A 26,910-nucleotide genomic window follows, 5' to 3' on the forward strand; every position below is an offset into this window, starting at 1 on the left:
CTGCACTTGGCTGTGCTGGGGGAGGAGGTCTTTTGTTCCACCCCTTGGCATCTCTATAAAAACCCTGGGGCAGAAACATTTGGGCCCGTTGGAAAAGGTTCCAGGCCCTCTCGAGACTATCCTTTATTTTCTATCTGTTTATCTCTGCAAGATTCTCTGCAATAAATCCTTCTTTCTAATATTTCCTGCTGCTCGCACTCAAGAAAACTCTGGGGAGCTGTGGGGTTGGTGGGTAAACGCCCCACACAAAACAAACAAACAAAAACTTGTATTCTTCCCTAGGAACTTAGAAGAAATCAAAAGAAATACAATAAAATGGTAGTAAAAATATGGGCCCATACTTTTGAAATAATGATGTACCTTCTAGATACCAAACATATCAGTGTGGCCTGTGTCTCACCTAGTAAGAAGTAGTTTACCACTACACTAATCTAACCTGTGCCTATACTTCTCACTTAAAGACATTTTCCCTTTCCAAGTTGTGGTGTGAGGAAAAAGGAAAGTTATTTCTTATTTACTGACATATTTTCTTTCTAGTCTAACTGAATAACCATGGCACACAATAAATATGGGATGGATAGTGACATAATGACATTGTGTTCTCCTTCCCTCTTCCTCCTACTCCTCCTGGTCCCCCTGCTTCTCCTTCTTCCTCCTCCTTTCCTCTACTTCCTCTCTTCCTCCTTCTCCTCATCAGTTAATTTTTTAACATGCATATGTGCCACACATGTATGTGTGCACATGCACATGGAGGTCAGAGTTCAACACTGGGTGCCTTCCTCCATTGCCTTCCACTTTGTTTATTGAGGCAGGGTCTCAGAAAAGGAGATGCCTGTGCCTTTCCTCGGGTGTCAGACTTGCGACGCAAAATGAAAAGGGCCCAAAAGGAAAGGCTGGAGTTATTTTCTCAATATTTCTTACTGTGACAGTGAAAAGTTGGTTAACCAGACTGACACAATTAATTAATAACTAGCGATCGACTGACCTCTGCTGCTTAAAGGACTTTGGCCATTTGTACATTTTTAAGGCAAAACGATCAGTCATCTCATTAAAGACTTCTCTCCATTAGCTGTCTGTCCAGGATTCCCTTTCTTACCTCCACCAGGCACCACATCTCTTTCAAATATGCATAACTTATACCCAAATTGTTTCTCCAGGACCCTGGGTAACGTCTCCACAGCAAAAGTGTATTCTTCTCCATTCTCAGGATGGCACTCTTTTGGGTAAGACACAAAAGCATCGTATGTTTTGCCATCTAGGAGATAAGGTGGACTCTTAATTCATGATTAAGAAAAAAATTTTAAGTAAAAATTTGTGTCAAAGTTATATATAAAGAGAGTAAAATTATTGGTTTTCAAATCTCAGATGCACACAAAGCAAACAATTTTCTCAACATCTATTCTAAGCATCTGCTTTGAGATTCTCACCATGGAGAGGGGTGGTGGATAGTGATCAGGACATTGAGGCATGTAAACACAATAAGATATTACAGAGCCCAGAAGACCCTCATTCCACGAGGAAGTAAGTCACACTTTGGATCGTTCATTTCATTCAACTCTATCACACCACAACCTTGGGTTTTACTCTTTAAAGACCTTTAAAAAGTAAAGTCAAAACAAAGTAAAGCAAGAGACACAAATAAAACAGAGACCATACCCCAGAGAGGGGAAGAAATCATAAGGATACTTGGAACAAGATGCTAGCAACAATGGAAAAAGAGACTATGGATTTAAAAGAGAGCATTGAGAAGTATATGGGAGAGTCTGAAGTTGTAATTATATCATAACACACACACACACACACACACACACACACACACACACACACACACACACACGCCCCTAGGGTATCAAATGTCAAAAGGAAAACCTATGATCCATTGAAAGCTTGGCAGTGATCCTCAAGTGTGCTCCCATCAAATTCTTGATACAGGAGAAATATTTAGATGGCTGAGAGAACAATGAAGAAGAAAACATGTTGCCTAGCTAACAAAGACAATTCCTTCTCCCCACCGGGTTACCGAAATATATATGTGACATCCCTTTAGCTTCATGCAATCTGTTGAGGAGACAGAGGAAACAAGTACAACTTGAGAAGAATTGAAAGCGACACATTAACAGATGAAAAATCCTATGATGCAGACAAAGATGAATGAAATAGCCTGGCTAGTGGAAGAGGAGGGACATCAATAGTCATGCTTTCTGAACAAGGGAAGTTTTGAGTGATGTCTTCAATAATGCAGTTGTTATAGATGGGGGAGCAGGGTGGTGGTATTGTTTGTTTTATGTCTATCACATGAAAACTTAGTAGTTGGCCAAGGAGTTGGATCTGTACTGACTGAATTGAAGGGTAGACATATTTGGGTCTTTTATTAAAATAAGATGGGATGGAACAGCTCTGGGTCTATGCATTTATATGCCATGCCCAATGGCCCAGCCCTATTTCTTCATGTTCAAGCTTGAAAAACAATGCTTTCCCTTTCTAGCAAAAGCTTGCTCAAGTCTTTTCACAGTACCCTGCTTCACCGATTTAAGTCAGGATTTACAGCTGACATAAAGCAACTGTTTGTGCAGAATTGCATGAATTACATGGATGAGAAAACTTTGATAAAGATTACAGAATCATATGCTCATCAAAGGTATCTTACTGTGTTTATATGCCTCAGTGTCCTGATCACTACCCCCTACCCCTCTCCATAGTGAGAGTCTCAAAGCAGATGCTTAAAATAGATGTTTAGAAAATTGCCCACTTCCCAGCAGGTATCAATTGCAAGCAGCACCTTGGTTAGGGGTAGGACTTTGTGTCCACTTCCCCTTTTCAGTGTTGGAACTTTGCCTGTTTTGAACCCATGGAGGTCTTCTGTGTGCTGTTGCAGTCTCTGTGAACTCATATATGGAACAGTCCTATTAGGTCTGGAAGACACTAATAATGGAATAGTATTTTTGATCTCTAATTAATGAAACTATCATTATATAAATGGCTATCTAGGATAATAATGAGTCAGCTGGACAAAGTATGTCCATCAGCTGGCTGTGTTTTATACTCTTCGGCTGATGGGTTCTTTTCATCTCTGTTCCTTTAGAGACCAACACCAAGCATACTCTGGCAACCAGTGCTGTAACTGCTAAAAAGTTTTACTTTCTAGACACTTCTTCATTTCTATCCTTGCCACGGACTGTACCTCTTTGTGGACTTCATTTTGATTAAAACCGCTTAAATTAAAACATTCCTGAATGTTTCTGTGTGCTGCTACACTAACTGTTAAGAGTATGATTTGAAAAAATTACTGGGGCTGAAAAGATGGCTTAGTGACTGTGAGTTCTCATTGTTCTTGGTGAAAACCCGGGTTCAAGTCCCAGCACTCAGATGGTGATTTACAACCATCTACAGCTCCAGTTCCAAGGGATCTGATGCCCTCTTCTGACTTCTGCGGGCTCTTGCACACATGTGGTGCACATACATACACTCAGGCACACATATAAACCAAAACCAATGAGCTTAAGCAATTAAAAAAATAATGTGTAAGTTGGGTCAAAAATATTACAGAAAATCAAAAGCAAAGGGGGTATTCAATGTCCAATCAAATACAAATATTAGTCTTTCTGAGAAAGGCCATTCAGAAAATACTGTATACAGACTTTCCACTTCTCTGCCTCATGTCTTTTCAAAGCAAGATGATACACCCAGACCGACAGCCAAATTCCCCGTGCCTGCTAGATATTAATATTAAAAGCTCTAAGCACAAAAAATGATGATGTAATTCTATTGTGATCTAAAAACTAAATAAATAAGTTTTAAAAATCCCAGAAGAGCTGATGTGAGAATCACTTTGTATCATGAGGTTAATGGGGGAGTCCTTTGTATTTACAATCCCAAAATTAGGTACCAAAAAAATAAAGATATATTTGGCTCTCCCACATAAGCACACCACACCAAACAAAGACAAATGACAACATGGGGATACTTACCTTTCACATTATAGATACTAGGGTAACCCCACCTATGACATAAATAATGCCAGCAAATGAGAAGGAAAAAAAGAAAGCCCAGTGACAAAATGGGCCAAGAGTGGATATGTTGAAAAAGGAGACACAAATAAATTTTAAATGAATGGAAAGGTTGCTTGTGTTTTGCAACATCACAAAATGAAATACAAATTAAAACCACTCAAATCCTCATATATCAAACTGGCAGGAATCCAAAAGTGTGAGGTTGAGGCTATGCGGAAAAGTTGATGTCGCCCTTTGTAGGTGGCATGGAATATAGCAGTGTGGAAGGCAAAAACGGCAAGACCTATCGAAGCAGCAGCTGCACCACCCCGCTGTGCATTACCAAAATTCCATTGAGAAAAACTTCCCTCTGGCAATACAGCATGAGTAGGAATCCGTGAATGGATGATTTCATTCATCACAGCATCCCCATAATAGCAAAATAAGCAAGATCCCCAACACCCATCGGAAGAAGAGTAAATAAAGAGTAACGCTTACACAGAAATGAGTTACTGAGGACCACTGAGTGTGAGAGCACACACCTGGAACCCCTGCACTTGGGAGATGGAGGAAGGATGATACACAATTATAGAGAGGCCAGCTGGGACAACATGAGACTCTGCCTCAAAGACAGAAGGCAGGCAGGCAGGCAGGCAGCACTTGAGCAACCCTAAAAGATGAGGCATTTCTTCAATGACATGGACAGACACACAAGAAATCATAAGGCAAAACTGAAAACAGAGACATAGGGTAACTAAACCAAGATCTGGTTTTTGAAGGCAACACGAAGGAAGAATCCGTGTCAAGAGTCTATTGGATGTAGTAGTAGGAGGGGACATTATGGGAATCAGAGACATGGACAGGACGAGAGAAGGTCTCCTGCTATATATTTACAAATTTTGAATTTTATCACTATAAAGGTTGTTATTTTTCCCCTATAAACACTCACAACACATGCATACATAAACAAAAGCAATGATTTAGGCTAACCTTTTAAGGACATAATTTATCTTGAAATTTGGAGATTTCTCATCACTTTTAAAAATATTGATAAACATAGCCCAATAGACACAGTAGCAGCTAACAGCTGGTGGGTCTAGCAGACTAAAATTGAGATTATTTGGCTTCCACAGTTCTGCCAGGTAAAGTATATGGCCTCCTTTTCCCAGTTAAAATAATGAACAAGGATGACAGAAAATTCAATGTAAACCAACTTTATTGAGTGTGTGGGGGATATAAAGTATGCAGCAGTGTGTGTATAAACACAACCAGATCGATAGCACGGGGTGTCTAGGAGAAGACAGTGCACAAACACGAAACACCAAAAGAAAAACATCTGGAACATCACAAACAAGCACAAGATTGCACAGCACCCATGTTACCTATAGAGTAACCCCCGCCCCCAGACTGGGAGCCTATCCCACAGATTGTTAGCCGTGTGTTGTCAAAATTAGACGAAGATTCATGTTTCCTTTATTGGATTTAGGCACGAACACGTAACACAGGATGGATACCCCGGTTTCACAGTATGTTACCTGTTAATGTCTCATCTCTTTCCACCAAGCGTCTATAGAATAGAACCAAGTCGACTTTATAAATGACACACAAAGTCACCCCACACACGACTGCCACAGAGATCAAAACTGCCATGACTATTCCTCTCCTAAAGACATGGCCTGGGATATCAACCATTTCTGCAGGGAAAAAAGAGAGGAGGGAGAGAGAAATAGGAAATCATGAATCAAAGCAATGTGGCTAGGATTTCCCACTATCACATTGTCAGTTTTGCCCTGCACTCTGATTTGAATATCTGTCTCCCCAAGTGCTTCCATATTCCCCCGAGTCCCCCACACTTCTGGTAGTCTGCAGTGGGGGTCTTTCTACTCCAACTTATAAATGTATGCAAGGATACCCAGAGACATGAAGTAAAAGCATGGCCACTCAGCCCATCTGTATCTGTGGAATTTCCATTTCTGAAGCAATAAGATGCTAGGGTAGGACACAAAGGACTCCAACATGAATCACAGTTCGTGGAATGAGCAAACAGTACATGATCTTCAGCTGGGATGTACTGGACAGAGAAGTCTGGGTTTCCACTGGCTCCATCAGGTCCTTGAGGCTTCTAATTCCTAATATCTTCTTGTGCAAAGTGAAAATAATAAATGAACCTCCTGCTTCATTTACAGTTGCTGATGAACAAGATACTCCACAGAGTGCTTACCAGTGCTTTGTACACAACACTCAGGGTTTTAGAAAAATTCTAGGCAATACGCCCTTCAAGACAAGTATATCCCCTGGATTGATTCAGTTTGTGTTCACCATAGATAAACATGAAAGACCACAGAAGAGTATAAAGAATAAAATAATTCTTAGCAGCCCTCCAAGAAGGCGGTAATGGCCTTACAGTATCAAAACCTTCTGGGGAGGCTGGAGAGCTGACTCGGTGGTTAAGGGGACTTGGTACTCTTGCAGAAGACCTGGATTTGGTTCCCAACATCTCCATGGAGGCTCACAACCATCTGTAACTCTAGTTCCAGGGAATTTGACTCTCTTGTCTGGCTTCTGTGGACACCAGGCTCAGGTATGGTGAACATGTTTACCACTCATACACATAAACAAAAATAAATCAATCAATTTTGACCCTGAAATTTTTATTTAACTGAGATTATATAGTAATAACACTATATTTCCTCATTAGACCAAAATCATTTTACTGATTCACAATATACATCTTTATAATGATTCCAATTATTTATGTTTACACAATGCTACAGTGACTATCTATATATACATTACCTTACTACCTTTTTTCTTTCTTTTTTCCTTTTTCTCTTTCTTTTCTTTTTTTGCATCTTTTCAAGAAGGGATACTAATGATGTGGGGATTTCCACACCAGACAGTATAAGCATGACTGAAGCTTTTGCCCTCTTACGAAGTATACTTTTTAAGAGATCATTTTTTTTCCAGTAAAACCAGCCATTCTATTAAGTATGCAATTATGTATATTTAATTAGCTAACTCTTAGAAGCCATGCACTGGGGGTCCTCCATCTTTGAAAGATCTATGGATTCCTGATGCACCAGACATAGGGAGATCTCATTCTCCAGGTGACATTTGTGAATTAAGAAGGACAATGCGGGGGGCGGGGGGGGGGGGCGGAGGGAGAAGCTTCAGAGGCGGGACAGACTGGTCACAAGGATGTCTGGTGTTGAGCAGTGCCCAGGAAATACAAACATAGCATCAGATACCCAAAGCAGCAGGTTGGAGTGCCTCTGCTTCATAAACACACAGACCACATAATTGATACTCAGGTGACTAGAGGGACAACAGAGGCAATCCCCATGAAAAGGAAGCACGTGGGTCCAGACCTACAAGCTGAGAGATTCATCACCTTCTCTTGCTTTGTGACCTTGGATGGGTTTTTTCACCCATGAAAGCTTCTTGTAGAGACTGGGTGACATCCAAGAGAGAGCTAGCAGAAGCTGTCAAGAAGAGCAATGTGTCCCTTACCTTTCCTCACCAAACTGAAGCTTTTGGTGTCCGTGGCTTCTTCATTGGCCACTGTGCAATTATATAAAACACTGAGATTCTTTTCAGTAATATTCCCAATTCTCAATATTTTAAAAGCATGCAGTTTGCCTTCAAAAATCCTGTAATGTAAGAAAATAATTGATCAACAGGCTTAGTTTGTGACTGCAAATCTACTGAGGAGATTTATATGCCTAAAATATTTAAAGGAAGCATCAGCTGTGTCTTCTGCTTCTGCTATGAATGAAAATTAGCTTTCCCAGTCCCCCTAGGAGCAACAGAATTCACAGGAAGGCACTCCTCCCTGCCCCTTCTGTTTCTCCCTCCTAACTACTTGGAATTCATCCTACACTGTCACCTCTTCTAACTATGGCCAGCTAGTTTTGTATTTGGAATCTTTCATTGCTATAAGTGAATTCTTGGACAGCCAGACTCTATGAAAAAAAAAAGGTTTATGACACAGACTTTGGCAGGGCCCCTGAGCTACACCATATCATGGCAGCAGCAACTATCTATTTGTGGATGGTCTCTCTCTCTCTCTCTCCCATGCTATAAAGCCATCAGAATTCAATCACAGGAACTCCACTGTTGTGGTGGTTTAAATAAGAATGGTCCCAATGGGCTCATACATAGATTTGAATAGTTGGTCACCAGGGAGTGGCACTATTTGAAAGGATTAGGAGGTGTGGCCTTGTGGGAGGAAGTGTGTCATTGCGGATGGGCTTTTAGGTTTCAAAGAGCTCACTCCAAACCCAGAGTTTCTCTCTTCCTGCTGCCTGTGGATCCAGATGTAGAACTTTCAACTACTTCTCCAACACCATGTCTCCCTGTATGCCCCTGTACTCCCTGCCATGAAGATAATGGACTAAGCCTTTGAAACTGTAAGCAAGCCTCAATTAAATGCTGTTTTTTAAATATGAGTTTTCACGATCATAGTGTCTTTTCACATCAATAAAACACTAAGACAACTATATAACCCAGTCAAACTACATTTTGAAGGACTCACCCTCTTAATGACACAGTTGGTTTAATCCTCCATTCTCAATACATTTGAAAGACATTGGGGGTCACACTCCTGAAGGAGTTCAAGTTATAACAAATCACATCCAAACCACATCAACTGTGCATTGCTCAGTGGCTAAGAGAAGGGACTGCTCTTACAGAAGACCTGAGTTTGATCATGTGTGCCATTTGTACTTTTGTGACACATTAATAAGAATAAAGCACTTGACATCATTTTCAAAGTTCAAGAAACAATGGCCCCATTTGATTGCTCTTTTAGAAGAAGTTTGGTGTCTTACGTCATGACTAAGCAGTACCTTGATAAAGTGATGCTAAAAAATTTTCACTAACATTCTCATGAGTCTTCTTTTTCAAGCTTAGATCCTAACAGTAAATGTCTGTCACCTTGTAACATGGTAATGATAATGATAAGCTAATTGAAATATCCCAGCAGCCACGCAGGAGCCCAGCCTCTCTTCTGTTGTATGCACACGAGAGTTTTTACAGCATGCACCACCACATCTCTTACATGTCACATACGCATACCAAGTTGTCTTGTTCACATCTTCATGCACATTAGGATCTGAATTGTTGTTCAGGATGTTCCAATAAAACATATCATTTTTATTCAGTAAAGCAGTGCAGTTAAGTTCCACATCTTTTCCTAGGTAGAAGTGGACAATCTCAGTTTCGAATTCAGGAATGCACTAAAAGTTTCAAATACAGTCAATGTATGATAATTGAATGTAAAAATACCACCACATCCAGAAAAAAATGGAAGAGATGCTTCATTTTAGATTTTTAAAAATTACAATTAAGGAGAAGAATTATGCAGCAATGACTAGTCTTCATCAAACAATGAACTAACTTCTACTTAAATATTCACTATTAGATCAATGATCAAAATTTAGGGGGTCAGTAGATTTTTTTTCAATCTTCAATTTAGTAGACAGTGTGAAACTAATGTCTCTCTTGAACTACTAAGAAAACAAAATGGATATAGCATCCAAACCAACTACTTAAAAAAAGGAAAAGGATTGTAGCCCAGGGAAAAGAACGAGAAATGTCGAAACTAAAAGTGTGATTAAGAAGGATCCCTTCCATGTCAGTAAACATGAGCAGTTATCGTATTTATATGGAGTATCTTGGAACTGAAATGAGCAGCAGTCTCATAAAGCATAGTCCAGTCCTGGAGGGTCTGGGAGCAGCTGCACAGCTCACAGGAATATCAGGAAGAGCTTGGCTAGCATGAGGCTGCAGAGACTTGGTGACGTTTCCCATGGGCCCATGGACCACAGGAGAGCAAGCATTGCTCTACCAGGATGTCCTAAACTTCCTCCATTCACTGCTCCCTTGCAGCCAACACATTTTTGTGGTGACTTGAGTGTACAAGTCTAGTATATAAATTAAGCATTGACTGAAAATAAGACATGAGGAAATTTTTTTAAAGTGATTCTTTGTTATGCATATAATTTTACCATTTATTAAAGACAAAAGCATGCTAATGAGATGGTATGCTTGTTTTGTTTTTATGTAAGGAATTAAATATTGGCTGAATGATTGGTAATTTGTGATGTGAAAAATCTTCAACGTTATTTTGAAATGTTCAAATTTTGATTTTATCACCATCAAAGCTGAGACCATTTTACATAAATATGTAATACAAAATGACAGAAGTATATTTAGGGTCATTCCAGCAATTCTATCCTGATCCCAAACTAAAATTTAAAATTCCTCCAACAATTTTTTAAATAAAATTCAAGTCTGCAACTCAAACAGCCAATTTTAAAACAAAACACTCTGACACAATATAGTCCAAAGGTTCAGCAGTTTGATACAAGCTGAGAAATGGCAAGAGGAAAACACTAAAGGCTTTTGTCTTCTGTAATTAAGACCAGAAACCTTTATATGCACAGTAAAAAGATTGCGCCTCCTAACACATGCAAGGCTTGAACCTGGGACAAGGCATTTCAGTCCTCTTCCATGTGGTACTTGGGAAGAAGGCATGCTCAGTGCACAGTGTGCACATTGTGTGTTCAGAGCTGAGGCTGCAGTGGAGCTGTACAAGACAACTCTGGTCATTGCTCCTGGAAACATCTTGGCTCCTTTATGCCTTTGATTTCAAATTTTCTGCCATTGTGTGTTCAGAAACCTATTACTTTTGTCAAGATTTTCAGGGCCCCTACATTCCCTTATACAGTCTCATATGTGGTCTCAACTCATGTGTTCTAGCAGCAAAGCAAGTCTGCATCCAACATACCTGCAGTATTCTCTCCAAGCCCAGTTATTTAAATGCAAGGTGCATTGGATATAGCATATCCAGCCACCCCAGCTAAGTTCTCAGCAGACTGAGATAATTATGGGTACTTGACCTGTGTGTCAGTTATTCCACGCATACCATGGAGACACTATCCCTCTACCTTGGTTGGAGAATGCATCTCAAAATTCTCAAACCGCTTAGCTCAATATCTGGTTTAGCATATGCAAATTTATTTCATTCCTTTTTGCTTTTATTTTTGAAAGAAATTACCTAATTGTGCACACTGATTCTTAAGATCTGTCTAGACCAGTGGTTCTCAATCTATAGGTCATGACTCCTTCGGCCCATCCTGCACATCAGATAACAGTAGAAAAATTGTAGTTATGAAGCAACAATGAAAGCAATTTTATGGTTCAGGGCTCACCACAACATGAGGAACCTGCATTAAAGGGTCATGGCATTAGGAAGGTTGAGAACCAGTTGCCTAGACAAATCCTAAAAGTACAGCCAATTCCATCCATGGCCAAATATTCAAACTATGGAACAAGTTTGAATCATACCTCCCCAAAATTTTCCTACCTTGAAAGGTCAATAAAGAAAATTAGAAAAGACATGGCAGAGACCCTAGTCTACAAACCACAGACAGTCCCATTGACTTTTGAACAGAAGTGTAATTTAACTAGTCTAAAGTAGCAATAGTCAAACAATGACATGCTTTTCCTCATTTTGTAATATTCTTCAATAGGTATATAATGGGCTGTATCAATCAACCAGGGAGCAGATTCGGTCTTTGTAAATTCAATAACGGCTCCATTTGCAAATTCAGAAAACACACATTGTAAAACATACCTAGTTCTACTTCCACAGTCTCAAACTTTCGTCCCAAAATAGCCGGAGTTATTTTACTGTTCCCTAAAATCAAAGCAAAACAAACAAATGAAAAAAGCATTAGAATTACGTTGAGCTTATCTAGGACACACATACATTGTAACATGGTCATTTCATGTGATAAAGATTCCAACATAGCACCTCTCACTTACCCATGATTATATTTTCTTCAGTTTAAGTTACTGTAATCCAACTGTGGCCCCAAAATGTTAAATAGAAAAAAAACTTAAAATAATCAACTTGTAATTTTTAAATTGTACGCCATTCTAAGTTTTTCCATCCCGCTCCATCCAAACTGGGCCATGAATTACCCCCTTGTTCAGCACATTCATTCATTATATACTATCAGCCCAATTATCATGGTATCGTGATATTTAGGTTCAAATATCAATTACTCTATTTCATCAAGGCCACAAAGCAATAAAGTAGTGATACTGACAATTTTGTTTCAACATATTGTTAAGTTTTATTATTAATTATTGTTGTTATTCTCTTGTGTCTAATTTATAAACTTAATTTTACTATAGGATTGTGTGTATACAGGAACAGAGCATATATCAGGTTTGGTTCCACTCATGGTGGCAGATACCTGCTAAGTCTGGAGTTGTATCTGTGGGCAACTGCAATCATTGCTATATATTTACTTGTGCCATGCTTTTATTAACATTTTATTAACCCAGCTTCATTTTCCGTACTGAATGTATGAGATGTTCCTATTAGAGCAGAAAGAAGGTGCCGTCCCTGGATAGTGTGCATGTTAATGATGAAGATTCTTATCATTTCTTCAAGGAACAAAAGTGGGTGGGAGAACTTAATGCACTAGAATAGGACCTGGATTTGAATCTCTAAAACCCATGCAGCAAGCTGAGTGTGAGTGTAGATACCTGTAAGCCCAGCACTTGGGGAAGAGACAGGCAGATCTTGGAAGCTCACCAGCCAGTTAGTCTAGCCATATTAGTAAACTCCTTCTTTAGCTAAAGATCCTATCTCAAAGCAGTGGGCAGGGTGATAGAGAAAGACATCTAGTGTCCTGAACCACACAGCACATCATAGATATACACTCATAGGTGGCCCTTTGACCTGAGATTTTCCAGAATGGCCAGCCAAATAAACTTCTATGGTTTCTAATTTACTCAGTCCATGGCACTCTGTTCTAGCAGAAGAATATGGCCAAAAGAATTTTGTAGCTGTGATTGCTTAAGGACCTGGAGAAGGGGAAATTATCTTGCACTATCTAAGTGGGCTGTTAATGTGTTCTCAAAAGAAAGTCAGAAAGGTCAGACTCGGGGAAATGCATGTAATGATGGAATGGGTGCGGGGGTGGGGGGAGAAGAAGGAGAAGAAGAAATAATAATGAGAAGAAGGAAAAAATAGAAAGACTGGCAGATAGTGTGTGTTTGGTTTTGAAGATGAAGTATGCTATGGGCAGCCTCTGGATATGGGCAAATGGCAGAGGAATATATTCTCCCCCATAATCTCCAAAACTATACAATGCTGCTGAAACCTTGACTTGAGCCTAGTGAACTTATTCAGACACATGACCTCCAGAACTCTAAGTCACGGTGTGTTCAGGACACTAAGTCTTGGGATGGTTTGCTGTAATCACAGCACATGGGCAGCAATGCAAGCTTAAGGTGAAGTACTGAAGAAAGACGTCACTGGAGTAGACATGTTGGAGCATCTGTGAGCTTGTGTATCTGGTTAAATGTGTCATCAACACTGGTTTTCTGGTTTAGGGGGATGATGGTGGAGAAGGTCATAATTATGGTCATGGTCATACCACAGATCTTCGAACAACTGGAGGAACTTTCATACAGGAAGGGAACAGATAATCTGTGAAGTTGTTGACAGTAAATGAAAAGCAGTCTGTAAAAGCTAAAGAAGGCAAAATAGACTCTAGGGAAAAAAAAAAAAACACAAATATTGTTCCACGCTCAGATATTGAAATCTGTACTTAGCCGTGCTGTGATTTGATAATTTCCCTGTAAGTTCCCAAGAAGGGACTGATGTTGAGTTATTATTGTCTGTGCCACTGCAGGATACCTCCATGGGGTGTGGTTCAATTAAACTACTTCTCAGGTCACTGCTACAACAGAATTCTAGCTCTTTGTTTGGTCTCTGGGCTCAGGGCAAATCAGGCTCCATGCAATACTCCCCCTCCAGCTACCACTCTGTGTCCTTGCTTTGCCCCTGGGACAGCTGTTCCATCTGTGTGCTCTGCCCCTTCGTGATGCTGTCCCTTCCAGATCCAGAGCTGGCCAAGTCTTCACCATTTGTCTTTCTTTCAACTACACATCGCATCCTTCACCCTCTCTCACAACCTCTTTCGTATAGTTGCAGCTTTTGTGCTTACTGTCTCTCCAGATCCTTAGAAAACTTCTCAAGTACACTGTATTCATCACTGTAGGACATTTCTTGTGTCCTTTGCCCCTGAATACTAAGTACAGCTTATTGAATAGAGCCACCAATAAATATTTGTAATCACAATAAATATTTGTTAAGCGAAAATGTAAGCTTAACAAGACTCTACAGTTTACTCCAATTCTAAACAAGAACAAGCTGATTTACGAAAGGTTCACCCATGTAAACTTTCATCTGCTCCTAAAGAGAATATGTTTTTAGCCAGTTTGGTGGGAGCCCAATAAAGATTTTAAACCTAAGATCTGAAGTAGCGTTGTATTCTGTTGGGGGATATTCAATCACACTGTGAACCCTGAGTTTGCATTTGCATTAGTTAAACAAAATTAACCTTGGGTCAAGAGGCTTCATTAGCAACTAGTTGACAGAAAGTAATCATAGAGCCTCAGAGGGCATCTGGGAGGGACAGAGAGACACAGGAAATAGTAGGATGGGATTTGGAGTGGTGTAGGTTTTTCTGGTTTGGTAAAATGGAAGGAAGGGTCTTCTGTGGATACCAGCAAGCAGAGAGGGTTAGCTAGCTAGTTGCAACTCAGCCTCTCTGAGCTCACAGGTTTTCACCCCAGCCTTCAAATCTCAAGTCTTATTCATAAGTAGAATGAAAGAGATTTAGTTAAAGCTACCTTTAGCAGCAACGATAGGGTCGGTGCCTGCAGGAGCAGAATTCTTGCCAGGTTGCCACCTGAGCAGCCAGGCCACTGCTAGAGAAGCAGGCTGGTAACCATGGAGTTGTAATTGCTGCCTGAGATAGCAGTAGATTGAGGCACAGCCACTGTGCCAAAGTTAAAACAACAATATTCTCAACCCCAAGGAGATACCCTCTCCATTCCCAAGTAACTTCACAATGAAAGAAAGCTTCTGCTTTTCTCATATGCCTTTATCTCTTCCAAAAACTTTCTCTTACTTTCAATAACTGTTATATTGGTGGTCTTGGTGATGTTGTACTGTTTCCCATTATGGAGGACAGAAAACACACAAGAGTAATAACCCGCATCTCCAAATTCAGCATCCTTCTGGATCATTGGGGGATTGATGATTTCCTTGCAGTTCTGGTTTTTTAAAGGGAAGTGAAAAATACTTTAAGTTAGGAAGGGCAGTATTCTTGTCAAAATCATTCACATTTCCAAGATCTTTAGAGATAAAGGGAAACAAAACAGAAAACCAGAAACCCGTAAGTACATGTCCCAGCAACTCATCCTCCTTCTACTGGAGCAGTGATGTGCTCTGTTATCATCATTGCCACTAACAAAGAGAGGGGCCTTACCACCACTATTATCGTTTTATCTTGATCTATTGTTCACACACAAAGAGAGAGACAGACAAACAGAAACAGAGACAGAATACTCGAATAACGAAGTCCTGCTTAGGTGAAGGCTGTCTACGAAATGCAACTCTACTGCATGACAACTTTGGGTCCAATTCTGTATTTAAGGGGTTGGACCATGGAAATGTGGACAGAATGACCCAGAGGACTGAGTAGAAGTTGTCCACTCTGGATTTTTGATGTCCTATACCTAAGGGCATAGATGACCAAATCCATAGGCATACTTCAATCTTTCCATTTCTTTCCACATATATCACAGTAATCTATAATAACAATAGTAAAGCCACTGTCTACAAACTAGCCTTCAGTCATCCACTTGTAAATTCTGACAAGTGTAGACACTGTGAGAACAGGAAAGCTGACTGGCTAACTTTGACCGTGTGACTCTGTTCCTCCATATGCCTAACAAGGAGAATCTAGTGCCCACAGACTTTGCCTCATGCTGGTCACTGCTGGTGGTCTCCGAAGCTAGGCCCAAGCCATTAGCCAAATGTCTTCCAAAGTGCCCATGTGTACCTCATATTGGCAAAGTGTTTCTGAATATAAGTAGAATCTTCTAAACCTAAGCAAATTCTTTCCAATGTAGACAAAATGCCAGAAGGTTTTCATTTGCAGTCCCAATCAGACCTTTTCTGATTCACCTGTCCTGCACCATTCCCCTCAATAAGGTCAGGGACAGTCCACAAGCTGAGCATGCTTGGTCTTGTGGTCAGCTGTTCAGCCATAAATAGACCCAGAACATACATCTTCTAAATTTAGGTATCTGTATATTGGGGTTTCGTCAAACCCAGCAACCAAGCCTCCCTAATTTACATGTACCACAAAGTGTGTATATTTGACAGGAAAAGAAGGCAAGTCAATCCAAGACTGAATTATATGTTTAGAAAACATTTCAGATAAGAAGTCTCCTTGACGACTCACACATAAACACTGTTACAGCAAGAGCTACCAGCACACTTCAAAGAAATCTTCAATGGCTCAGCTTGCTGGAGTTCCCCTGTCCAGATTTTTGATGGGGTCAGCAGCTCAGATTTTCTCTTCTACACACACAATATAGATCATGTTGCATGTGTTCATGGATGTGAATACATACACAATTTTATACATGATATACATGAGACACAAGTGTGAATAGCTCCCCCATGGCACCTTTTCAAAGAGCTCTTACAACCCAGTAAGGAAAAGGCCCATCAATGAAGCAAACAGAAAACACACAAGGCTATCCACAAAAGAAGTCCTACTATAATTTAGTTCACACACTTATCATTTCTAAGAGAATGACAGGAATAAATGCTGAGTTTCTGAAACGTTTGCTGTCAGATTTTTAACTTTCTGAAAGTATTATTTCCCATGTTGGGATAGTATAAGGGAGAGGGGAAGCAGAGTTAAGTAATGTGTATCAAAAGCCGATCAATTAACTTCTCCCTGGTCGTGTAATCCTACATCTAGTGATTTTCATGAAGGGTTAATCAAATAAGCACCCAAAAAATTTATATAACTATCATTCATTATAATATGCAAATAACAGTAGGACACAGGAAACTCGCACACGTCTCATAACAATGAGACAGATCAGTTAGTTTAAATCAAATCCATACAAAATGCAGTTCCCTGTTTGAAAGAAAGCTGTTCAAAGGCATGGGTGAATAACCACATCATTTCAATCAGGAAAAAAAAGACCATCAAACAAGTCACTTTTATGGAAAGATGTTTATCTAGGTAAGGAAACAAATACATCTGTGGGATTAGGGGTGATTTTTCACTTTTTTCATTTTTTTTTTCACTTTCTGTCTTCCAGCTTTATAAAATGAACTCATATATTCAGAAAATATATGCAATTGTGTTTGAATGGATGTGGAAAAAGAAAATGAAAAACCCTAAACTAGCATTCCCAGAAATGTGTGTGTGTGGTTTTTTAATAGAAGGAAAATGAAGGAAGAGCCGTAGAGAAGAAGCTGTGATTGTGTACTGAAGACCTACTACAATACAGGGTGGCTACCATGCTACACACATTGTACAAATTGGCGCTTTACAGCAACCTTATGGGACAGTTTCTCACACAGGTAAGCCGTGGGAAGTTGGACCACTTGCTTTTGATGAGGGCAAAGTGGTCCGCAGTCTTCCTATCCTCCGTGTGGATTGCTATCTTTCCTATGGAGTCTTAAGTGGAAGTGCTTTCAACTTGTTACCTTATATAGTGATGTGTGGTTGATCAGCTCACTGTAGTTAAGATTTTCACATGATATGTGCAAAGCTTTCTTGACTTCCACATTTCTATTTGTCACAAGTTTTTCAGAAAAACAGCTGTGTTCGTTTCTTTGGATGACAGTTAGGGTCCAATTTTGATACTCCTTTCTATGAAACAAAGGTACAGAGGGACTTTATAATTACTAGAGAAGTTTTGCAGCTACTTCCAATCTTCTAGTTTTACCCTAATTTCTATATGAAGAGATTTATTCATTGATGCATAAACTTTTCTCTGCCACCCCTTAGCTCAGATCAGAAAGTTTACAATTGTCATGGGGTGAAAGACTACACTCCAGAGCAGTCTAGACATACACTCACCATCACAACACACATACACACACACACACACACACACACACACACACACACACACACACATATGCATATGACATACACACACCACACATACATACCAAACATACTACATACAGCCATCCATACAACATGGATAGTAGAGCAACAAATGATTTAAACTTTATCTTCAGTGCTGGAGAAATTCAGAGACGCACGAACCAGGATAGAAGGGTAGCCTGAGTTTCAAGAGAACTGCTGACCTAGTCTCCTCAATGTGTATGCATAGGCACTGTGTGTTCCTTTTCTCAGGGTGGTTTATTCTGTGGTCTTTCTCCTTACCGTTGAATAAACTGGAGGTTGGCACAGCCCTTGCCCAACTGAACAAAGGTGAACTTCAGTATCTCTTTTGCCTCTGAGTTCTCATCTCAGAAATCAGCCATCTTGAAGATGGTGATAAATGGCTTATCTTTAAACAACAGTGTTTTAAAAAGTAAAAAACATTGGCAATTTTATGTTTGTTCACACCATGCATAGGACATATCAGTGCACATCCTAAAAATAGCTATCATGCTGTTACAGTGTCCTGTGACCTGGGAAACATGTACCCCTGAGCTTTCCCAGGTCCCCTTTACAACTCTGACAAGCTGGATAGAAGAGAATGAAGTAGTCTGTTGCTCACCGGACTCCCAGATATTTTACAATGTGGGTAAAGGGGAGACTGACCATTTCCCTCATGTTCAGATGAGAAAGGCAAGTCTTCAAGGAACCAAATAACTTGCCCATGGTCATACAGGTGTGTGTGTGTGTGTGTGTGTGTGTGTGTGTGTGTGTGTGTGTTATACTGGATGGGAAAAGGGTGTAAATGCACATTGGTTTACATTGGTTTAACCCTAAGGGGCAGGAGTGGTTGGCTGGCATAATACTTCATTTTCACACTCCACGCAGTCTCGCTCTTTACCTTGTGTTGAACACAGAGAAAACCAGCCAGGGCTAGAGAGGGTAACCGACTGTCACATGCTGAAAAGCAGTGAGTAGGTGGCCATGGAGCATAACCGAGCTTGGCCTTGAAAGGGGCTCACATTCCCATTGGCAGAATCCTCTTCTTAAGATTCTTCTTGGTAGACCACATTGTTTTCCACCTCTGTGATTCTCAATTCCTAACACTCAGCAAATCTTGACAGTGCCTGCCAGGTTTGGGTTCGGGAACCCCTTAGGAATGCAGAACCAAGCAACCCTCTGCACTTGCTGGCAAAGAGTGAGCACCAAGACTGGAGTGAAGTTGAGACCAAGGGAGTCAAAATCTAGGATCCCCACTTCCCTGTAGGCACTCTGATTACAGTGGCCCCTCTGGCTGAGTTCTGAGTGGGTTTTAAAAAAAAAAAAAAGAGCCACCACAAGCAGGCGGATCTCTGTGAGTTCGAGGCCAGCCTGGTCTACAAAGCGAGTTCCAGGAAAGGCGCAAAGCTACACAGAGAAACCCTGTCTCGAAAAACCAAAAAAAAAAAAAAAAAAAAAAAGAGCCCAAAGACTGATTGCTTAGTTGTAGAACACCTGCCTAACATGTACATAATATTGGGTACCAACAGCAGTAAGCTAAAACAAGATGAAGGAAGAAAAGAAAGGAGAGGGAGAGATAAAAGAGAAGAGGGAAGGAGGAAGAGAAAGAAAGAGAGAGAGAAGGGAGGAAGGGAGGGAGGGAGGGAATAAAAATGGAAGGACTGCTATTTTCTTCTCTCTGGCTCCAAGATAGGCTTTTTGTGCATCAGCCTTGGGCTCCTTCCTTCATTTCCCCACCTCTACCACAGAAAAATTCTCTCTTCTGTAAGACCTTCCTTCTTAGTTGATTTTTCTCCCTTTTTAAAAGCTTTCAATTTTTAAAATTCAGTGTGGAGGCAAGTATGTATGTCTGTGCATATAGAGGTATCGGTGCCTGCACAGCCCGGAAGAGGGTGTTGGTGCCTAGATCTGGAGTTACAGGTGGTTAGGAGTCACCCCACATGGGTGCTGGAAAGTGAACTCAGGTCTTCTGCAACAGCAATGCATTTTCTTAACCACGAAGCTCCCTCTCTCCAGCCTCCAGTGCTCTCAAACACACCGGGCCGCCTCCTCCGCACTGATTTCCTCCTTAGACTATGGCACAGACATGGGGTTCGTCTTCTCCTTGCACTGTATCTGAAGATGCTCAAGGGTTCCTGCTTCCACGCGGAAGCTTGATGACCCTCAAAGCCATTGTCAAAGCCTCTTCCTTGTCATGAGGTCGTGCTCATCTGACTCACCACCTTCCAACATACTTCAGGGGTTGTTTCTGAACTCTTCTTGTGTCTCCATGCTGCTCTTTCATCCTTCGGTTGCTTCCTAACTCAGGCTGTGCTCTCTGCCCTCCACATGAGAAAAATGGAGAGCAAACTCCCTCTGTCTCCATCTACTCCCCACAATGGCCATAGGTGCCTCTTCCCCTCAAATGGCTCCTTCCACCTTATCCAGGACGCCCGTGTCTTTAAGTCATGTCTATGCAACTAAAACAGGGAGGACATGAGTTGTTTTGCCTCCCCATCCATCTTTTTAACTTGCTCTAGAAAGATCCAGTTGCCACCAATTTATTCTAATTATCCCTCTTAAAACAGTGCATATGAACTGCACTGTTAAAAACAGCAACAACAGTTCTACAACTTATTTCTGAGGCTAGGAAGCTTCTGTGTCTCATAAACATCTATGACCTCATTTTGTGAAAAACCACAGGAGTGAAAAAGAGGCTTTGCTGCGAAATCTCACTTCTCTCTCTAAAGCGCACTGATAACAATCAGGACTCACCCTAGAATAAAGAGAGCTTTCTCAAAGAAATCTTCGACATCTCACAGCACAGTGGGTACCACCCAGCTAGCTCTCAGTGAGTTTTTACAGGTCAATGTCAAATCTTTATAAATAAAAGATTTGTCATACTGCTTTGTGTGGTGGTATTTTACTTGTACTGAAATGTGATTTTAATTGTATGTTAATAAATAAAGTTGCCTGGGGGTCAGAGTTTTAGAGCCATAGCAAGTGCATGGCGGTGGTGGCTCACGCCTTTAAGGACCTGGAGGGCGGTACATACAGGCAGTGACAAGGCAGTCACGTGTTTAGGTTTACAACCAATGAGAAGGCAGAACATCTAGACTATATAAAGACATACACACAGGAAGTAGGCCCCTTTTCGAAGAGCTCTCTTGGCTGAAGCAGGATTGCTGAAGCAGGAAGGGTAAGGCTCTTAGTTCTGACCTCTTGGCTTTCTTCTCTGAATCGGTTCTGTGTTTCTTATTTAATAAGACGGTTGGTTACATCTACATTTGGCGCCCAACGTGACAAGAATCCATTAAAAACCGCTTAACTTGGCTTGGCGGCAGGTCCGGTTTCCTGCCAGGGCGGCCGGCTCCCTAGCCCGGGCCCAGGTCGGCTTGGCCTCAGGCCGGACCAACCTCGAGCTACTGGCTTAAAGCCAGTGTTACAAACAACTCAGGCCTGCCCTGCCGAGGTTCTTCTTTAATTCTAATATTTGATGCAAAGGAATTCCCCAGTTCCGAACCAATGGATTCTTTATTGGCAAATGTGTCCCTAAAGTTTGTTTCTGGAGTTTGTGGTAAATGAGTATGTAATGTTTCTTCAACTTGATTAGCTGCTTTATCAAAAAAACTGCTTTTCAACCTTGAATCCAAACCTTTATGGGGTTTATCCAACCATTTTTCACGTTCATGATAAGTTACATCTCTATTTTTCTCCTTTCCAGAAAATGTCTCTTTGCTGTTTTCTCTTACTAAACAAAAATCTTTTCGTATTGCTTTAAAGACAGAAACCTGATCAAACTGTTTAGGAAAGTCTTTTTTTAATTTATTTTGAATTTGTATTTCATTGTCACTGTCTGATTCGTGATGAGAGGCTCTTCTCTCTACTTCCAAACTATCATCAGTATGAACTGAAGAAACAAGATTGTCCTTTGAACTAAAATCTTGTTCATCCTCATTGTCACTACTAACGACTGGAATTCCTGCAAGATCCCCAGAGTTCAAAAAATAATCCCACGTGTGCATGTGCCTCTATGTGCATAAATATGTACAGGCATGTTCTCTCTCGGTCTCTCGCTCACTTTGGCTGTTAGCTTGTGGCTGGGTAACAATGATTCCTTTTCCCCTATAACCCTGCTTCTTTTTTCCCAGTAACCTCTGAACAGTAGACTGGGGTTATTCCATAAATCCTACCCTTTCTATAAAGTCTGATGACTCCATGTGGGAGGCTGCCCCTGCTGCTCCTTTCTCAAGTGCCGTATCATCCTGAAATCCTTGCTATAGAACTTTAAAACATGCCTGAATCCCATCTCTACTTATCATTATTTAGGATGCCCTAAAAGGATTAATCATTAATATAATCGTTCACTAAGGTCACTAAGAAGATAAATACAAAGTGATTGGCTCAATTTTTCTGCAATGAAATGTTTGTTTCCTGTTGAAGTAAGAGCAGGGGAGAAAAAAATGCATGAGTTATCTGAGCTTACAAATGTGTACTTGGGTTGCTGAGACAAAGCCAAGAGGCCTAGGAAATATGTTGAAACAAAATGGTTTACTCACCCCACTTGGGAAAAGTATGTTCCCTTGTCCTGCAGCTCAACTGGCCAGAATTCCAAATCATAACCATTGAAAGTAATTCTGGATGAACTTTCAGTGTTCAACTCCACATGTTCACGGAAAGCATCGCCTTTGAACCATTTTATAGTGGCTGTTTTGTTCTTGTCCATGGATGAAGATGTTCCACAGAACTTGAAATAAAAAGGTTCTCCCTCCATTGCATGAATTTGGGGGCGGTTAATGCAAGTTTCTACAGCAGATTAGTCAAGGAAAGAGAGAGAAAACAGGACAAATGTGATTTTTCACCCTTCCAGGAAACGTAAGATCAGTGAGAAAGCTACAAGGAATCTCAGCATCACATGCCTGTGCTGGCATTTGTCTGAAAGAAGACTTCCTAGAGATAAGACACTTTCAGAAGAGGAATGAAGATAAAACAGATGCCTCCCTAGACCAAAAGCTAGCTATGAGAGCGTAGCCAGCCTTCCTCACTCAAGACAATGCGCTGTGGCCACATCTTAAAAGCATGATGCTTTACAACTTACTGTTAAGGAAAGACACAGAAGTCCTAGCGTCACCACATTGCCTCCAAATGTCACCACTGTGAACTCTCCACAGAAAAGACAAGACATCTATATATACATTCTCCATCTATATCACAAAAAGCCTCATGTCCCTTGTGCCCAACCAGTCTGTCTACTCGATTTTAGGAAGGTTCGGGAGACATAACAGAGCTCCTGGGCAGCGAAGCCCCTACATGTTTCCATGTGACTAACCAAGAACTGATTGACATAGATCACTCCTGATACTAGATCTCTTTCTCTTTCCATCTCCCTGTTTCTCAGCTCAAGTACGGTCTTTAGAATTTTAACTTTTTTTTTTCCATCTACACAGAGTGGACCTCCATTCTAAATTGGAATTGTTGAACAGTTCTCAACCCCATACCCTCGTGGCTTGGAATGCCCTTAATCTTCATTCAGAAAATTACAATCTCTTAAGTAAATGGAATATTTCCTTAAGACGATATACAAAATGTTGTCTCTGTAGTTAGAGTTGATTGCTCTGAGCAACATTCTGGCTTTAACATGACACTAACCACAGCAGAAAGAGGAAGTGTCTCAAATGTCAGATCTACTGCAAAGCGCATGAACGATACAGAACAGCTTCTTGCTGGTGGTTGTAACATTGTCTATTTTAAATTTCAATTCCCCAATGCAGTTTTTCCTTGACAGTCAAAACAAGAGTAAGTCCTTAACATGTCAGTAACTTTCCTGCCTTACAGAGTCATGTGTAATAAAATGTACAGCTCATACGGTGCTTGTTCTCTTGTGTCTCTATCCTTTTGCACAACAAGTCTACGATGACCGTTCAGTAGTTTCCTACATGTAGCAGTAATGTGTTCTTTCCTCATTCTTATGTGGTGCTCAGCCATGCTGTGGTCTAACTATTCATTTTATGCATGTTGGGGATTTGGATTATTGTAAAAGAATCTATTGGATATTTGAAGTTACTTTAGGTGTCCAAGTGTTGATTCACTAAAAAAAAAAAAAAAAAAAAAACCTTCTTATGCTTTGATTGATAAATTGAATTCCTCTTTCAGATGAACTTGGTTTGAAAAACAAAATAATGGGTGGTGGGGAGTTGAAAATCTATAAATACGAGGAACCTCATGTCTTAAGATGCCTTTTCCTATGTTTAGCATTACAGGCTTGCTTTGTTGATTAATATGATGGTCTTTAGAAATGGTCTTTGGTTATATAAATGGACAGAGGTCAAAGTGTGTGGACTCTGAACAGACAGTTCAGTTCTTCCTTGGCCAAAGTTAGTGGTTTACAGTGTCCGAAGTAGACAACTGTGTGAGGCCAGCACCAACAAGTCAGATGAATCCCACACATGAATATTGCTGCATATGGCTACAATTCCCATTCCTGAAAGGTGTTCTCTAAGCCCTCAGAGGAACAGGGAGCTAGAACCTGAGCTTCAGACCAGACAGGCTGCAGAGCTGGTTTTGTGCCAAGGTTGTTTCACGGCAATTAGCATCGAGTGACGTTTATCTATGGAGCATGGAATACATGACACACATCTTCCTGTACTTGGCTGTTTTTCTCAGTACTCCCTGACAAATCATTTCATATGAGAAGAGAGGGATGAGCAGTCTTCAACATCTGGGTAGCACTGCACTGGGTGGTAGGTAGCATTCCAACAGCACTTGGGTCTGTTCACAAGCACACCTCCAGACTGGACATGTAGTATGTGAAAGCCTTAAGAGCTAATCTCTGTTTTCCTTTCACAGTGGTTCCCAAAGTAAGGGATCTGGGCCCCAGTGTTCCCTTTGGTGGGTAACATTCTGAAGTAAATTAACTGGCTTGCTCCCTTTCTCCTCCAAGTCCTGTGCAAATGGTCCTCAACTGTGGAAATTCTCTCCAAGAATAGGACCTTCAAGCCCTTCCCCATGAGGAGAAGAGCACCAAAGGACCACGACTAATAAGTGAAAGTTGACATTCGGCGTGTTCTGATGCCTGCTGTAGCTTCTAATCCAGCCTGTCTCTTTCTTATATTTCTAGCACTTGGTGAAGGATTTTTCTATTTACTCTCTTTTGAATTTCCTTTTAGAGATGAATGAATCCTTTCAATCCTGTCAGGAAAGAGAAAATGTATAAAATTGCCTAAAACCCATAAAAAAGACAATTGTTTTCTTCTTTTATTTCAAATGAAATGAAGCAATTTTCTTCTAAAGTGTTGTTGATATGCCCCTGCCTCTCTGTAGACTGCTCTGCACACCTTTATTTGGCCCATTCCTGACATTCTTCCATTCTCTAGCCCAAGAACACCAAATATTTCCCAATCTTCCAAAGTAAAATTTGAAGTCATGAAATGTTAAATAAATTCAACATCTTCAGTAACCATATCAGCTATAAAGAAAAAAAAAAACTCCACAATTTCCCTCTAGCTTTCTAATGAAGTCTATTTGCAAATGTTTATAAATCACTTACTTGAGGCACTTGTAACAGTGAGAACACAGAATACCAAGAATAATTCTCCACGATGCATGGTTAGGTTTCTGCTTCGACTGGTGTCCCTAGACAAAGAATAATACAAATTTAAACTTAAGCCCTCAAACAAACCAATTCCACCTTAAAAAGAAAGTTTAAAAACTCTCCTACACATAAACAAAAAGCAGACTAGCAATGTTTCATATCTCTTAAAATAGTCACCAATTTGCCAGACTTTAATGCCATACAGTGAATAAATTTTAAGGCAACAAATTTTAGCTCTCATAAAACATAATTATTTAACATTTTTAATAGAATAGAGCCCTTGATATTTAGCTTGATGCACCAAATCTTGCCCCTGGAGTCAAAGTAAATATCTAGAAAAAAAAATATGATTCTACAGATTAAACAATCCATGGCGTATTGAGGAATTCAGTTCCACCTATGCAGGCACATGTACGTTTGTGCATGCGTGCATGCATGTGTGTTTGTTCATGTGTACTTATGTGTGTGTGTGTGTGTGTGTGTGTGTGAGAGAGAGAGAGAGAGAGAGAGAGAGAGAGAGAGAGAGAGAGAGAGAGAGAAATTCCATAACTGTTCTAAGTATGTGAGATAATCACCACATAAAGAGAAAATCCTCACTTTGACTCACAGTTTCAGAGATTTCTGGCAAGTCTCACAAGTCTAAGAACTATGTTTTCCTGCCCGTCAGTAAAGCTCTCACAATGCCCGGCACACAGTAACCACCTTCATTGAAGAAGAGGTGTGTGTACCTGAGGCATGAGTCAGCATCGGCTACCCTGGTGCTGTGTTTCCTTTAGGGAAATGGAGAAAGTAAGTGGCAGGCTTCCGTAGTTACACTGACCCTCCTTACACTGACTGTGACCCCAGGTCACGGATCTTGCTGCTTTGAACTCTGATCCTAGAACATCCCAACCTTTACCTTTCTGATTATGAGCAACAAGAGCGGAGTGGAAGAAGGCTCTTCCTTGGTGGAGTCCCGCATTAAGTCTAGACATTTCACAAACAATCCCACATCTCTTGTTTACTGAAAAGCCTACTGCCTCCACCCCACTGCCTCAAAGGAACACTGGTCACACAGAACACAGCTGGACATAAAGAAGTTGGTTTCTTTCCAGAGGCATACAAAACTGACTAGAATACCAGTCAGTGAGCTGTGGACCTTGGGCAAATAAAATAAGTAGCTCATTGCCAAAACACCAAGGGCAAACCAGTTTCCCCCAGAATCTTGAGGAATCACAGTACCTAATGCTAACGAAGACTTCTGAGGGCATGACAGCCTCATAACCTAGAGCAATACCCCAAGTGCCGCTCACCTCCCATCCTAACTAGCCAACCTGGGAGAAGCCTTTTATGA

The 26,910-nt window shown here is 40.7% G+C and overlaps 1 protein-coding gene across 1 annotated transcript; it reads right to left on the reverse strand.

Moving 5' to 3' along the window:
* Positions 1-5,508: 5,508 nt before the first annotated feature.
* Positions 5,509-25,614, reverse strand: Il18r1 (interleukin 18 receptor 1). Its single transcript, XM_059282095.1, has 8 exons — positions 25,533-25,614; positions 22,546-22,792; positions 17,599-17,764; positions 14,990-15,134; positions 11,629-11,691; positions 9,066-9,183; positions 7,500-7,639; positions 5,509-5,683 (listed from the first exon to the last, which is right to left on the reverse strand). Exons 1-8 carry the CDS (start codon positions 25,588-25,590, stop codon positions 5,511-5,513), a joined length of 1,110 nt encoding a protein of 369 aa, XP_059138078.1. The 5' UTR covers positions 25,591-25,614; the 3' UTR covers positions 5,509-5,510.
* Between the last annotated feature and the right edge of the window lie 1,296 nt (positions 25,615-26,910).

Source organism: Peromyscus eremicus, chromosome 16_21, assembly GCF_949786415.1.
Source record: "Peromyscus eremicus chromosome 16_21, PerEre_H2_v1, whole genome shotgun sequence".
Lineage (NCBI taxonomy): Eukaryota > Metazoa > Chordata > Mammalia > Rodentia > Cricetidae > Peromyscus > Peromyscus eremicus.